At 45.3% G+C, this 16,532-nt stretch overlaps 1 protein-coding gene across 1 annotated transcript; it reads right to left on the reverse strand.

Annotated features, from left to right (window-relative positions):
- Nucleotides 1-7,981: 7,981 nt before the first annotated feature.
- SFRP2 (secreted frizzled related protein 2) lies at nucleotides 7,982-15,572 on the reverse strand. The gene is made up of 3 exons (XM_069493402.1): nucleotides 15,071-15,572; nucleotides 12,639-12,719; nucleotides 7,982-8,498 (listed from the first exon to the last, which is right to left on the reverse strand). Exons 1-3 carry the CDS (start codon nucleotides 15,570-15,572, stop codon nucleotides 8,194-8,196), a joined length of 888 nt encoding a protein of 295 aa, XP_069349503.1. The 3' UTR covers nucleotides 7,982-8,193.
- Nucleotides 15,573-16,532: the final 960 nt, after the last annotated feature.

Consider the following 16,532-nt stretch of genomic DNA (forward strand, 5'->3'; position numbering starts at 1 on the left):
CTGCAGTGCTGGACTGGGGGTGGGGGGGCGGTGCCGGCGACCGGAGCCTCCCCGCGGCCTGGCCCCCTCCAGGGCACAGGGGCTCGGGATCCGCAGCGCCGGCACAGTCAGCTGGTTTTGGGCCTCAGCCGTCTCCGTACGAGGCCACTCTGTCCGCCAGCGTCACTCGTGAGACCTCCCAAGCTCGGCCCTGTGCGTTTGGCTGGAACCTGCGGTTTTGTTAGCAGGTGACAGAGTTGGAGGAGGGGTCAGGGGAGGTAGGACGAGATACCGGGAGTACACGGAGTAAGAAATGGGAGAGGGAGGGAGAGAGAGAAAAAGGGGGAGAGGAGGAGGGGAGGAGGAGGAGGAGGAGGAGGAGGAGGAGGAGGAAGGGGGTGGAGAGGGACAGAAGTGATGAGGGAGGAGGAGAGAGCGCTTCCCCTCAGCTCCCCCCTCAGAGTGTTCCTTAGAGAGGTGGCTGTCCCCATGCTGAGAGGCCGATCCTCTGTTGCATCCCTAGTCCTCTTCATTCCCAGGGCTCGCTGCTCCTTCTTGTCCTCAGTTGTCTGTGATTCCTCCAAAGATAAGGATGGAGGGAAACTCCACTCCAGGGAGAGAACCCAGACCCTCTGGGCCCCGTGCAGCTCGGGTGGCAGAGTGAGACCTGTCTTAAAAAAAAAAAAAGTTAGTATTCAGGATAAATAGAACTGCTAGAAATTAATTTTTTAAAAAGCATAAATCAATAGAAAGTGGGCAAGAGATATAAACCAATTCAAATAAATAAAACTATGAGCCTTTTTTTATAATGTTAAGGGAATTAATGGTTGCATTTGTGTATATGGGAATTAATGCAGAGTGCACACTTCACAGGCACACCTGTACGCTACTTGTTCCACAGTGGCTCCCGTTAGCCTTCCTACCCACACCCTGACCACTCATTAATTCCCCCCTTTCTCCTCCGTCTTCTAGGGGCAACCAAACTGCCCTGGACAGTGGTGCCGCCTAATGTTTAGATCTTGCAGAACTTGACGGTATTACTTTGCAAATGATCTTTTTTCAAGTAACTTCCTTTTTCAGTTTACTCCTTCCCTCTTTTCTCGTGTCTTTTTCATTTTGAAGGACAAAATGTGTATTTGCTTCTCAGCATTAAGCTAAAATAAGCGATTCAGAATGTCTCCAGCTATGGTCAGTGCTGGTCACACGTGGAGTAGGGTGGTGGAGGGAGAGTCCAGACCTCTGGTGGGGCCTCTCCTCTGTGAAGGCGATGGCAAGTGCAGATTCATCTCAAAAGGGGCGGGAGGGTCACATTCAAATCCATCCAGGCTGTGAGAATACCCAGGAGTTTATCTGATCTCAGAAATCAGTATGAAAAAGGCACCAAAAGTTCTGGACTCTGATGATTCTTGGGGCCAGAGGTGGACTTGTTAAGGGGAATAATTATCTAAGGAGGGGGGACAGGGAAGCCAGGTCCCACCTTGGGTGATGAAATCACTACATGGAAATGTCCAGGCTAACTCCTTTTCGGACATGCCAACCCTCCACTCCACCCCCTCCCCCAACTCCTCTCTGGTGCTATGTTGGTGTTTAGGTGCATACACTATTGCCCCTTAAATCTGGCAGAAATCCCGCAAGTTGGTCTGATTCCCAAGCACCAGGATTCCTGACTACAGTCCCAGTTCCCTGGCCCCTCTGCCCAACTGGATAGACCTTTTCATCCTCCTTTAATTAAATCTGCGTTCGCTTAAGCACTGAAAGCTTAAAAAGACAAATGAAAGATATTCAACTTTATTTTTTATCTCATCCTTTAATTATTAATATTGTAACATTATTGATTTCTACTCTTTTTGCCAAAAATGTACAGTGTTTAGTTATATTTATGGTTACATGGCTTTTTGTGAGCTGGCTTTTGGCCCTAATCGCCATTTATAACGTTGCTTCTTTGGGAAAGTGCCTTCTGCCTTTCAAACCACAGCCTTCCAAATGCACGTTTGGAACACAACCTGTTTGTAAGCTGGGAACCCTCTGTATTGATGTCTCTTAGACCAGGGCAGCCCCACAACCAAATGATATGTGGTTTAAGGTTCATATACCAGCTGGTTCATTTAAATCAGTGGTCCCCAAACTTTTTGGCACCAAGGACCAATTTCATGGAAGACAATTTTTCCACAGACTAGGGGTAGGAGGGTGGGGGGAATGGTTTTGGGATGATTGAAGCGCATTACATTTATTGTGCACTTTTTTTCTATTATTATTACATTGTAATGTATAATGAAATAATTATACAACTCACCATAATGCAGAATCAGTGAGAGTCGTGAGCTTGTTTTCCTGCAACTAGATAATCCCATCTGGGGATGAAGGGAGACAGTGACACTCAGAGTGTGTTGCTTAGGTCCAGTCTACTCCGTAATCTCATTTTGGTTGCTGTCACTACAGAAAACCCTGCTTCACAAAGATGGGATGTTGGAAACGGAAGCAGGCTTTTCAGTGCTTTTGTGGCAACCTAAGGATATTCCACCTTGACTTTAATCCAGAAAGTATGGAGATTTGAAGTTGTCTCAAACACACTTGTAAGGCCACTGTCATTTGCAGTTGATCCTCTTCTAGCATGAACAAAGTTGATTGACCTGGCTTATTTGCAAATGGGTCTCGGACCCATTCCTTCCTGGTTTGGTGGTATTTTGTGTTTGGGAACTAATGCTCAAACTCTTTCAAAAGCTAAGATAGGTGATCATGCTGAGAGAAAGAAGGCCCTAGCTCATTCTCTTTCAAAATCTCTACTCATGTTTGAAACATGTCAAAAATCCCAATGTTCACACGTCACTCCATAATTCCAGTTGGACTTTGAATGCAGCCACTTTATCTGACAACTTGAACACAGTTGTGGTTCTCCCCTGAAGCGACAGATTGAGTTTGTTGAGCAGGTTGAATGCGTTACACAAGGAAGCAAGTTTTGCAACCCATTCTGTGTCACTGAAATGTGCTGCCAGTGGTGACTGTTTTTCTAAAAGAAATCTCTGGAGTGGTTTTTGTAACTCAAAAGCTCTGGCCAGTGATGTACCTTTAGAAAGACATCTCGCTTCTGTGTGTAAGAGAAGATGTGCTCTGGGTCCATCTCCTTACAGAGCTGCATGAACAGACGTGTGTTAAGGGCATGTATTGATACTTTAATGTGGTTGATAATTTTAATCACATCCTGCAAAACAATGTTTAGTTCAGGTGACATTTTTCGGCTAGCCAGCGTTTCTCTTTGGATGACACAGTGTGTAGATTCACATTCAGAAGTGACATTTTTGACCAGAGTAGTGAAACCAGAAAGCCGTCCAGTCATGGCAGCCACTCTGTCTGTGTATATACTAAGACAAAACGACCAGTTCAGTTTTCCTGATATGTAATCATTCAGAGACTTGTGGTGTTCGTTGGCAAAAAAAGTGCACATAACATCTCATGCACGTCCTCCTGAAAAATATATTGCACAGAAACGAGCATTGTTGCCTTGTTGTCAACATCAATAGACTCGTCAACCTGGATTGTGTACCACGGTGACTCACTAATCTTCTCTAACAATTGTGCCTCAATATCCTCTGCTATTTCATCAGTTTGTCTAGTTATGGTGCGAGCCGAAGACGAACACGTGCCACCTTTTGAACTGCAGCCTCTCCTAAAAGTTCACAGCGAATGGCCTTAGCAGAAGGCAGGATTAACTATTCACCAACAATAAAGGGCTTCTTAGCTTTAGCAATGCGGTTAGCCACTAATGATGCTCTCAGTGTAGACACATTAGATGAAGCGTTGGTCTTCAATAATTTCTTCTGTTCTTCGTGTTCACGTTTTTTGTTTTGAAAAAGTCTTTTAATGCAGGGTGCTTGGTCTCCATGTGGCAAAGTAGTTTTGAAGGTCTCATGGCATTGTTGGATAGCCGGTTGCCACATATCATAAAAAGTGGGCTTGGAGAATGTGAATCACCTGTTGCAATGAACCTGTAATTTAAGTAGGATTCTTGGTATTTTCTTTTAAATGCAGCTTTCATTTGGTTGGCAGTCTTAGAGTCTTCTGCTGTCTCATTATTGGGTCTTTCCCTGTTTTCAAAGGTCTCCAGTGATGTTTGGTGTTTACTCATTTTGGCTTGGGTTGGCTTGTGGGCTTATCAAGACTGTGACTGAGACAGGTGCGCAGTGCAGGAAAGAGGCGCAGATGGAAGTGGGAAATAAAATGGGTGGGCCACGTTGACTAGAATAAGTGTTGGATTCTGACTTAAATCTTGCCACCAGATGCAGCTGTACAAAATTGAAGTATATCAATTCGTTTGCTGCTATAAAGCCTGCCACCAAATGCAGCTTAATCGTCACTTGCCACTCACTGATAGGGTTTTGATATGAGTTTGCAAGCAATTGATTTATTATGGTCTCTGTGCAGTCAAACCTCTCTGCTAATGATAATCTGTATTTGCAGCTGCTCCCCAGTGCTAGCATCACTGCCTCAGCTCCACCTCGGATCATCAGGCCTCAGATTCTCATAAGGAGCCGCAACCTAGATCCCTCGCACGCACAGTTTACAGTAGGGTTCCAGCTCCTATGAGAATCTAATGCTGCTGCTGATCTGACAGGAGGTGGAGTTCAGGCAGGGATGGGGAGCGATGGGGAGAGGCTGTAAATACAGATGAAGCTTCGTTTGCCACCCTCGCCTCCTGCTGTGCAGCCTGGTACCTAACAGGCCTAACTGGGTTGGGGACCTCAGATTTAATAATATTAGCTAGGGCTCAGCTTTCAAGTTCTCAGATTTCTGGTTAATTTAGAGTAGAAGAGGCAGCAGAGTCGCAGCAGTCAGACAGCCTATGTCTGGTGCTCCCTGTTCCCTATGGAGAAATGGCACATTCCTTCTTTTAATGGTTTACACTGCAGGTTTTAGGATTGAGCTTCTTCCTAGGGCAAGCTTTTCAGTTCTGTTGAACAATTGATCTTGAAAAAGAAAAACTACTTTTAAAAACCAACTATACTTTCAAGCCTGGAAGTTCAGCTAGGGTCATTCTAGTTTATTGAGTGCAGGGGCCCTCTCAGCAGGAGGGAAAACCACACTTAAATCCTTGATGGGGCTCCTTCCCCTCCCCTCTCCTTGTTTTCCTTTCCCCAGTGCCTCCTCTAAGAAGTCTCCTCTTTATGTAGTTAGAAGCCAGACAGCCGTCCCAAGCAAGCCAGTTCCCACTGTCCTAGCTATAAAAATAGTTAATATTTATCAAACATCTACAGTGTGCCAAGGCATAGGGCTAAGCACATTTTATGTCTGATATCATTTAATTCTCAAAAGGACCCCCAGGGATAGATATCACCATCCACAGTTTACAGATGAAGACATTTAAGTCAAAAGAAACTAAGTGCTTTACCTACAAATGTATAGCAGCAGCCACTGCTGTCCCAGCTCCCTAATCCCTACATTGTGTGGGGAGGCCCCTTGCTTCACTGGTGGTGTCCTGGGGAAACCCTGTCCTGATGTGGTGTCCTGTATTTTTTATTTTTAGTTAAGGCCAAGGACTTTCCTTCGTCATTCCTATACTTCAGGTTAATTGCCAAGATCATACTGTGATTCAGTCCCATAGAAGTCCCATTCTTGTGAAAGAGAAATACTAATATTCCTATTTTCTCTTGACTTTAGATATTTGTCCTCCTTGGGGGCTTGAAGAGGATACGGTTATTTTTGCCCTCCAGTGTGCACTTCTGGCTTTACCTCTTACTCTGCTTCCTGCCCATGACAATAGCTAAAACATTTTATAGTCCAGATGAGTGCCAGGTGCTTTACATATATTTAATCCTAAAAACAATGCTGTGAGGTAGGTGTACTATTATAATCCTCATTTTACAAATAAGGATGAATAAGGACTTCTGGGCCATCCCCTCTGCTTGCAAAGCCCTTTCCTGTATATATTAATATGTATGTATGTAGGTATTTAGAGACAGGGTCTCGCTGTGTCATCCAGGATGGAGTGCAGTGGCGCGATCATAGCTTGCTGCAACTTCGAACTCCTGGGCTCAAATGATCTTCCCGCCTCAGCGTCCCCAGGACCTGGGATTGCAGAGTGCACCACCATGCCCAGTCCTGTCTTCACTTTAATCTGCAGAAGTCCCACTCCTTGACTGTTTGTTCCCTTACCAGGCTTTCCCAGAGCCCCAGTGGCAATACATCCCTTTTAGCCCCTTGCTCCCACAAGAATGAGGACTAATGTCTGTATCCCCAGCACTCAGGACAGGGCCCGACACATTGCAGATGCTCAGTCTGTATTTGTTGAGTAGATGTGTGCCATCATGTTTCTATACTCCACTCACAGGATGAAGAGAAGGCAGAATTTGTTGTCCACCAGGCCTGAGTTTTGGCCCTGGCTTTGCCTCATACGAGCTGTGCTGCCTAACCTCTCTGAGCCTCAGTTTCCTTATGTGTCTAATAGAATTTCTGTGGAGGTTGCATAATAAAATGATGAAGTGTTTGGATGGACATTGCTATGGCCTGAATGTTTGTGTCCCTCCAAAATGCATATGTTAAAATCTAATCCCTAACGTGTTGGGATTAAGAGGTGGGGCCTTTGGGAGGTGACTAGGTCATGAGGGCAGAGCCCTCTAGGATTGGTGCTCTTGAGACAGAGACCTGAGGGAATTTGTTTGCCCCTTCTGCCATGGGAGGACACAGCAAGAAGGCATCATCTATGAAGCAGGACTTTGTGAGACACAGAATCTGCTGTGCCTTGATCTTGGACTTCCCAGCCTCTAGAACTGTGAGAAATAAATGTCTATTCTTTATATATTACCCAGTCTAAGGTATTTTGTTACAGAAGCCCAAAAGGACTAAGACAGACATTTTATGGATGGATGTCTATCTGTCCTGGTTCTTATCTTCATGCTAGTTACTCACCAACCCTTTTCTACTCCTTGCCTTCCAGTGCATGCTCCACAAATCATGGCTGTCTTTATCTGAGGGTTGGAGTTTAGGTGGGGAAAAAATTAACATTTTTGCAATGGTTATTCTTTTTCAATAGGAAAATTCCAAGAAAGGAAAAGCACAACTGCAAAGCTCACAAACCTTAGAGTAGTATTGCCCATAGCTGTAGCTGAACTGCTGAGAAGGGGCAAAAGAAGGCAACCCCTTTTCCAGGGCCTGCAAATCTCTGCTTCCCGCAGGGTCAGCAGCGGTGCAATCTGTATGCGATGAGGCACAAGGTGAGAGGGCAGGGTGACGTGGGGGGCAGGGGAGATACTTTGTGTCATTTGAGAAGCAGGTTTCTTCAAACTGCTGGAGGGCCAGTCCTCACAGAAGGAAGTGACCACTCATTCATAGCTCCCTTCCCAGATCCTTCTACTCAGACAAGACAGAACACAAGAATAGGTAAAACAGATGTAAAGTTTATATACAAGAATATAATGTTTATCTGAAATATTTACAGTGTTGGTTAAAGCAATATTTTTACAACTTTTTAAGGTAAACTACTATGTATATTACAGGTAAGCTACAATGGTTTAATTTGCAAAAATTAAGTAAAAAATGTTTTACACAAGGCTTAAGGTACTCAGGTCAATTATAAAATTTGTTTTGCCCTTTATTTGAAGAAATCATGCTATGAGGAATGGTTAATGTGCTTTTTATAAATGGAAGTACTGTAGCTGGAGTGTGATACATGCAACAGCTTAAGTTCCCAAGGAGGGTGTAAAACGACCAATTGTCAGGAGACTTAGTGTCTCAGGCTGGAGCTGAGGGAGATGTTGAGATAACAGCCAGCTTTATCTCAACTGGGTCTGTGACCCGTAAGTGTGGGGCCACAGAGAAAAATGAAGCAATCTGCATGCTCTGACAGCCTCAGTGGGAAGTGAAAATCAGCTAACTCAAACAGAAACACAAAACAAAACCAAACCAGACCCAAGTCACAGTTGCACCTATTCAAAACTAGCTTTAAAGTGAGCTATTTTAAAACTTCATAAAAACACTCATGATTTTATTAGTTTGAACATTTCTACAAGATTTGGGTGCGTTTTTCTTTTATGTGAAAACAGCTATCCGTTCCTGAGGCCTCCTAAGGCCTTATAGCTCAGGACATGCTGGGGATGCGAACGTGCAAAAGGCAGGGGGCGCCGCTCCAGGCTGGGGACCGAGCAGCCGGCAGCAGGGACTGTGCTTGGGAAACGTCAGCCGAGCTCCGGGGCTGACCCGCCGGACGCCATCCGGGCGCCAGAACTAGCACTGCAGCTTGCGGATGCTGCGGGAGATGCGTTTGAACTCTCTCTGCCCCTTCTGCCACCGCTTCACCGAGGTGATCACCAGCTCCCCGCCCTGTTTCTGTCCCATGACCAGATAGGGCGCGTTGATGTCGTTCATCTCCTCACAGGTGCACTGCAAGCTGTCTTTGAGCCACAGCACCGATTTCTTCAGGTCCCGCTCAGACACACCGTTCAGCTTGTAAATGGTCTTGCTCTTGGTTTCCAGGATGATTTTGGTATCTCTGTTGATGTAGGTTATCTCCTTCACTTTTATTTTCAACGCTGTGAAGACAAGAGAAGGCAGAAAGAATCATACCAGTTACAATGAGGGAATACAGTATAGGTCGGAAGTTTCCTCACCCCATTCTGCTGCACATTTGTGTGACTTAGCCTGCAGGAGGGAAGACTGAGCTTCCCAGAGTTAATGAGACTGTCAGAGGCTGCAGGTAGGGGGTTGGGAGCTGGGGGCAGCAGGTGGCTCCATTTCTAAAGCCTCAAAGCCTTTGCCAGGCACTTTGTTTCAAATCAGCCATCCTTTCAAAACTCTTTCTCTTTGCAGGACTCAATTAACTTTTCTTCTTGTTTCCTCGCCCTTGTGTTTGTAAGAAGGTTGCATGTGGTTCCTGCTCTCCCCAACAAATGACTTTCCCTATTGGAAACTTCAGCATGAAAAGAAATGCCTGACTCTTAGGTGAAACATGATCCTTCTGTAGCTGTAAACTTTAAACTCAATTTATTATGTCAGAGAGGTTTTTGGACAAACCTGTAAGGAAATTGTATCACACAATCATTGTTTTCTAAAGAACAGATTACAGGGAAGGAGAATTGATCTTACAGCTGCATTTGATTTGGTAAAGTAACTAGGAGAAAAAATATGCAAGTTTCTTTTTTAAGAGCACAACATGTTTAGCCATAAAAGTGTTTTTCTGAAGACCTCATCCTCATAGGCTCTCATTTGCCCGTCCAACGCCAAGGCATTTACAGATCATATATGTACTGTTTCCAAAATGTATATGTAGGCTCATTAGAATTTGAAGACCAAAAGTAAGTGGTTTACTATAAAGAACACGTTTTATAGACATGAATAGTATGTTTTGGGAAAGAAAAACCCTACAAATGTACATGGTGGAATTAAATTTCAAGACTCCATGAAGGCAGGAAAAGGATAGAATTTTAAGGTTAGAAGGGATCATCCCGTTAAAATCTCTTGTTAGTACACAAAGAATCTTAAAGCCAGAGTTTAGTGACTTGCATGAGGTCACCCAGTTAGGTTGTTTCCTAGCTGAGTCTAGTACTCAGAACTCTGGTTCCCAAACCTCCTTCTGTACCACCGCTGTGTTCTCCTGAGGCAAAGTCATCTTTTCTTGCACTGATTGGAGCATTAACTTGCCCAACTCCAATATGTCTTAATACCCTGGGTGCCACTGACAGCTGTCCTCTAGGGGTGGTGTGCAAGTAGGACTTCCTGATTTGGGGTTTAATCTAGTGTTTAAATTAGTAATCGAGGAACAGTTTTTCTGCATATGTATAACTCTGAGGTTTTCTTTTCCTTTTTCTAAATCTCAGTAAGGGAATTTGACTGCGTATGAATTTCTAGTCAACCAGGAAATTGTAGAAGCTCAACCAAATAAATCAAGGATGCTGTGACTTGGCCAAGCATGGTTTTTGTCTGATATGATATGCATCTGAACCTTAGTACTGAGTTCTCAAAGTTTATGAGACTCAAGTCATAGACTAAGCCATGTGGAAATGTGGCATGTTCCTGTAGCTTCTGCGTAGGGGTTGGGGTGCTGGGAGACCTCATACCACGGGGGGAGAAATGGACCGATTACATGTTACCTGGGAGCTTTGTCTATAGCACAGACAGGGCATGTGTAAGATTTCACCTGGTCAAATGAAATATTCTTGAGTGCCAAACATCAGAAAAATTATCACTTTTAACCAGGCGGAAGATTTATAACTCATCTTTGTCTAGCTCTAAAATAACCAATTTTGTAGACTCTTACCATGGGAAAACATTGGGGATTTTCTCCTGGGACCAAACATAGGGAATCAAAGCTCCAAAATTACTTTCTCTGCCCTGGAAGATGTGACTGGGGATGCAGGATATGAGAGGAGGCAGAGGCGAGAGTATCTAGTCCAACATCAGGTTGTATAACAGCAAGGCAGTCCTGAGCCATTTTTCATTCACCAGTACTTGCACCACTGTGGCAGGTGGTCTGTATTTTCCTGTACTTCGGGAGTGCAATGGGGGAGAGTCTGAGGCCTTCCCAGATGATTCAAGTTAAATAAATCAGATTTCTACTCTTCTTTGTTTTCTCCTTCCGTACTCTCCCAAGAACAGAGGCAATAAGGAATACTGCTTATAAACCAAGAGTATATGATGCAATTCTTGAAATTCTGTTTCATTATCTCTTTAGGGTCAAAAGGAGAGTGAAGAAGTAGAAAACAAAGCTTGTGAGGTATCTGTACGTGTGATATGTTAAGTGTGATAACTTCCATTTTGTTTTGAAAGGCTTTCTCTCTTTAAGGAGAGAGAACACTAGGGTTCACTCACACACCCCTCCATGTTTTGGCTCAAGTCTTAATGGGGCATCCTTAGAAAGAGAGTCTTCTGAAAGGTCCGCCACAAAGCAAGCAAGCAATACGTGTGTGTGTGTGTGTGTGTGTGTGTGTGTTTTCCAAAGTCAACTGTTTTGTAGCCCCACAATATAACCACCAACTTTTTCATGGAAGTCAGTAGAGAGATCTGTATCGTATGTAGTGCAAAGGACATAAGCTCCCAGAAGAAAATGATGTTATATTTTATAGCATTTTAATATACATTTTATTAAGATGATTTCTTTTTTTATCTTTCCCTTAATTAAGTCACATAGCATGGAAGCTAAGAACTGTGTTTTGGTAAGGCTCTGGCAATTTGGGATTACCTGCTGCCAACATGCCTGGCCCTCAGCCAGTTTGAGAGCTGTATGTATCTGAATACAGATATATGAAACTCTGTCAACCCCATCTGTGGCTCTTCCTGAGAAGAAGGGTTGGTTGGGGCTTTGAGCTATCTCCCGTTATTCTCCTTCCTCAGCAGTGAGAGGCTTTCCTAACACTGGGGCTATGGTTGTTCTGGGACCAGACAAGGTTAAACTCAGGACACTTCCTGCAAGAGACATGGTGCTGTCAAGGAGCAGTGACTGGATTGTTCCAGAGTGTCAGGGACTGACCAGGCCTGAGATTTCTGGGATGGCAAGGTAAGGAGAGTGGGAAGGCATCAATAGGGGGAGCTGGAGTGATGTCCGTCAGTCTTAAAGACTTAGCTGAATATGTGGAAATGTTAATATGGATCTGCTGGCGTCCGTTATCGATAGAGCAGGGATATATCTGTTTACTGGTAAGTGTGTGCCAACCATTCAAACACACCAAAAGGTGCCTGCCTGTGGAACAGGATGAAAGCAGGAAAGCCTCTGGAGCCTGGGGGAAGTTCTTGGCCACTCCCAACTCTGAACTGAGCATTGATACGGTGTCTAGCTGGGTTCTTCCCTTCACCTGAGAAGCCTGAAGTCAGCAGATGAGATGCTGGTGGAGTTCTGTGTGGTCAAAATCCCAACTCTTTTTCTCCTTATGATTCTCTCTTAAGGGGAGTGGCTTACACTTTATGGAACTTTCATAGTATCTTTCATGTATCTTGCTAAAGTAAATTTCTAAGCTTTTTTTAAAAAAAAAACAAACAAAAAAAAACTATTTGCAAATGTGTCCAGAGTTATTCATAAAAACTTTACGAAAGCCTTTTTTTCAAAAGGATTTTAAGATGGTATTTCAAAGTTGTTAGGTGTCTCATGATAGGTGTCTTCTCAGTATCCCATTTTTCTTTTTAAATTTAAGGAACCCCTCCCCAACAAATTATTAACCAGTGCCTTGGATATAGTCACTAATGGTGGAACACAGAGGAGCAAATCATTAGGGGTTATGAATAAAGTAAAAATATTCTGATTTGATGCCAGAGTAAATTTTTATTTGTGGCCAATGTAATGCCTTGCATCTGTTTTGCTGGGGCTAATATTTACATTTCCATCCCTGGTGCACATGGTAAGTAATTGAAAGAGAATATGGCTAAGGATTATGCTTGTTGGCAAGAAAAAGCCAGAATGAGATTTGAAGTGTGCCAATGAAAATCAATAATCTGAATAATTTGTATTATTTGATTACAGCTTAAAAGAACAATGAATCTCACATAACAAGATATGACTCAATAAATGACAGTTATGTAAGGAGGAAACTAGGATATAGCAGGTTAGATGATTTGGGGAAACAGGAGCTGTGATTGTAGTCCACCCAACCTTTATCTAGCAACATCTTAATGAATCGTGCCTTTAAGTTTTACTGGTAAATAAAACTTTTGAATATGAAATCTGTTGTTGTTGTATTACTTACCAAAATCATTTTTACAGAGAGTTTCCATTATGTCGTTGTCATCATCGTTTTTATTTTTGCAGGCTTCACAAACCTTTGGAGCTAGAAATGGGAAAAAGTCTTTAGTGAGTTTGCTTACAAGGGAACAGCAGGTGGCGTTTGTAAACAACTCAAAGGGACTTACCCAGGCAAGAGTAGCAATTGTCCTATATGACCCTAGATTCTGCCACTTCTTTAAAAGTAGGATCACTCAATCCTAAGAAAGTGTCCCATGCTTCCTATTTTTGGGTGAGCAAAACGAGAACACCCATACATTGTGTTTAAAAAATGATGACTCTCCAAAAGGGAGTTGTGGGCAAAGTGTGCAGGGGTGTGTGGCTACTGTTAACTGGGACAGGTTGCAGCTTTTCCAGCTCATCCTCCCCACTCCTGGGACTAACTCAGTCTGCAAAAGTTATTCTCAAAGCCTGTCTAAGGAGAAGGCACCAAAAGAACCAAAGACCCTTGAAGGATTTGGGAAAAACTGGTAACCACAAAATACAGCCAAAAGATTGTCCTTCTCAGCAGCAGGACACCAGTGTAGCCCGCTCAGCTCATCAGAACTCTGTGTCTCGGGGGACTTATTTCAAGATATTTCAAGTCTGGACTGTACTGGCTAGTCTTGTAAGGATTACATATGGGCTGTTTCCACCTTACTGAATACAAAACAGCTTGCTTAGTCTAACTCATTCTTTGTCACCTTGTGCCTTCTGCTAAGTTTGTGCTTGAGTTAGTCAGTATTGATTTCATTGTTATCTACAAACTTCCTGGTGCAGGCTCTTCTTGCCCCTCTTTGCCAGTTTCAAACTCTCAAAACAAACAAGCAAGCAAACAAACAAACCTGTTCCTGAAGCTAATCAAAGATGAAGCGAAAGTGTTTATGGGGTCTGACCAAACCGAGGAATTGTGTGCTGCTAGCACAATTATCAGAGAGGGTCCCTAAGAGTCTGATTTCTCAGGAGAAGGAAAAAAAGAAAACATATTTCCTTTCTCTCATTTATAAATGTGTTAATGCTGTCTTTAAAATTTGGGTGAAATCAGAAGATTCTCACTAATATGAAATAGAATTTTCCCGGAAAAAACTGTATGTGACTCAATAGAAGAGTTATTTATCAAATTAGGAAAATCATAAAGCAAATTTTGAAGAACATAAACTTTTATTTTGGAGGGGAAAAGTGCCTTTTTGGACAAAATGTACAGTGTATGGTGCCGCTGATAGTGAAATAAAAAACAAAAGCAACACCCATAAAACTGCCCTTAACTCCCCTCACCCCAACAAAATCAAACACTTCCAATTAGGAGCTCTCAGAATGTATATAAAATACTACAAACCTGTATTGGTTGGTCTATGGTATATGTTGGACAAATGTTTGAAAAATGCCAAACATTTGCAATAAATTAGAAACCTAACCAATAAGATGATTGCAAACTCATAGTGCCTGCCAGGAAAGATTGCTAAAGAACTTTGCATTTTCTTTAACTAATGATGTCTGTAGGAAAACAATTAGAGATTGAAAGAGAGATGCTGCTGGAGCCCTGAAAGGGATTAGGAAGCCCCCTTTCCATCCCGGGGGACCTAAATCAGCTCCGACACATTGTGTATGTTTTCTTTTCAGGAAGAATATCAAGAGCCCATGAGGTTTTCATTGCTTTGATGGTTTTTGTACAGGAACTCCCCCTCTGTTTTCTAAAAACTTGAGAATCTGTCTTTTGCATGATTTTCTCCAGTTAATTAAAACCACCCCTAAGATAAAAGCTGACAGTGATAGAAAGATGATTCCCTGAGATTCCCTGTATACCCTCCTCCTCAACACCTGAGCAGCTACAACCAGTACTCAGTTTTCCACATGCTCCGAGCCGGTCCCGGTTTTATTTTCAAAACCTAAATTGGCAAAGGACAAAGAGGACCTTAAAAGATTATCTGCTTGGGCATCCATCCTGGTTATCCGCCTGCACGGGAAATGTTCCTGCGACGGGAATCCTGCCTAGAGCTGGGAAGGTGCCCAATGAGGCTGAGCTAGGAGTCTCAGGCCAGAATGATCACCACACAACCACACAAGGCCACTCAGAGCGTGGCCCCAATACTAGCATCTTCAACAATAATTGTATATCTGCTTTTTTCTTTTTTTTAAAGGCACCTTTCAGTTCTTCATTTTCTTTTCTTTCTTTTTTTCTTAACTGTCCCTAAGTATACCTGGTACAACTCAGGAGAAGAATGAGAGATTTGGGGTGGGGTCGGGGTGTCTCAAATTTGATACAGGCTTGTCGCGATGACAGACCAGGGCAAGGAGAGCGTCTGTCCCCCCTGGGATTGGCACCCCAAGCGAGCACGTACCGGGATTCCGGGCAGGAGCGGGATCCCGCGGGAGCAGCTCAGCCCGGCTGGGAGGGGGGAAGTGAGAGAGAAGGCTTACCTTCCTCGGTGGCCGGTAGGAGGTGGTCGCTGCTAGCGAGGGGGATGCAGAGGTCGTTGTCCTGGGGGAAGCGGTCGCACTCGAGCATGTCGGGCCAGGGGAAGCCAAAGGCAGACATGACCGGGGCGCAGCGGTCCTTCACCTGCACGCAGAGCGAGTGGCACGGCTGGATGGTCTCGTCTAGGTCGTCGAGGCAGACGGGGGCGAAGAGCGAGCACAGGAACTTCTTGGTGTCCGGGTGGCACTGCTTCATGACCAGCGGGATCCAGGCGCCCGCCTGCTCCAGCACCTCCTTCATAGTCTCGTGGCCCAGCAGGTTGGGCAGCCTCATGTTCTGGTACTCGATGCCGTGACACAGCTGCAGGTTGGCCGGGATGGGCTTGCAATTGCTGCGCTTGTAGGAGAAGTCGGGCTGGCCGAAGAGGAAGAGCCCGCGCACCGAGCCCAGGCAGCAGTGCGAGGCGAGGACGAGCAGCAGCAGCGAGCCGGGGCCCTGCAGCATCGTGGGCGCGCGACCCCCGGGGGGCGGAGAGCGGAGCCTGGGAAGCGCGAGGCGGCCGGAGCCGTAGCTCGTCCCGGGCCCGCTCGCTTCGCTCGGCGCGGCTCGGGGGCCTGGAAAGCCGCGGCCGGAGCGCGGAGAAGCCGGACTCGGGGAGGACGGCGCGGACGAGGGGCTGCAAGCCCGCGCGCAGCTCCGGGGGGCTCCGACCCGGGGGAGCAGAGTGAGCAGCGGCTGGGGCACAGCCAGAGTTTTCTTGGCCTTTTTTATGCAAATCTGAGGTGGGGGGGGAGCAAGGGAGGAGCCAAAGAAGGGTAATCTGAGGAGGGCTGGTCACTGCTTTCTCCGTCTGGCTTTCCGTTGAGAATGCCCCTTACGCGCCCCCTCCCCAGATCCCGCCGCGCGCGCGCTCTAGGATTGCTTTAAACAACAAACGGGCCTGGTCGCTGCGCCCCAACAGTGAGCGAGTGGGGAGCGGGCTGCGGCAGCGGCGCCCAGGGCGAGAGCCCTCGCAGCCGGGTCCTGGCGGGAACGCGCTCCGGCCCCGCGCGGCCCTGGCGGAGGTTTGTTTTGCCCCAGCCCGAAGTTTCTGCTCGCCCGGCGGGATGGCCGGGCAGGATGGCGGGGCGGAATGGGTCCTCGGGATCCGGGATCCGGGATCCGGGAGCCGGATGCCCCCCGGCTCTTTGTGGCCTGGGCTCGAACTCGAGACCTTCCCGCCCGAGGCCTCCTAGGCGAACTTTGTTTTCTGCCGGAATCTCCAACCACAGTTCAGCAGCTTGGTCCATGCGGTGCTCCCCTTGAACTTAAAAAAAATATATATATATCTATATATAAATATATATATATATGTGTGTGTGTGTATATATATATACATATATATAGAGAGAGTAGTATGGAGAAAGCTTTACATGGAAAACTAAATAACAATAAAGCGTTGGGCTTGTTACTTTGTTGCAGTGA

Source organism: Eulemur rufifrons, chromosome 18, assembly GCF_041146395.1.
Source record: "Eulemur rufifrons isolate Redbay chromosome 18, OSU_ERuf_1, whole genome shotgun sequence".
Lineage (NCBI taxonomy): Eukaryota > Metazoa > Chordata > Mammalia > Primates > Lemuridae > Eulemur > Eulemur rufifrons.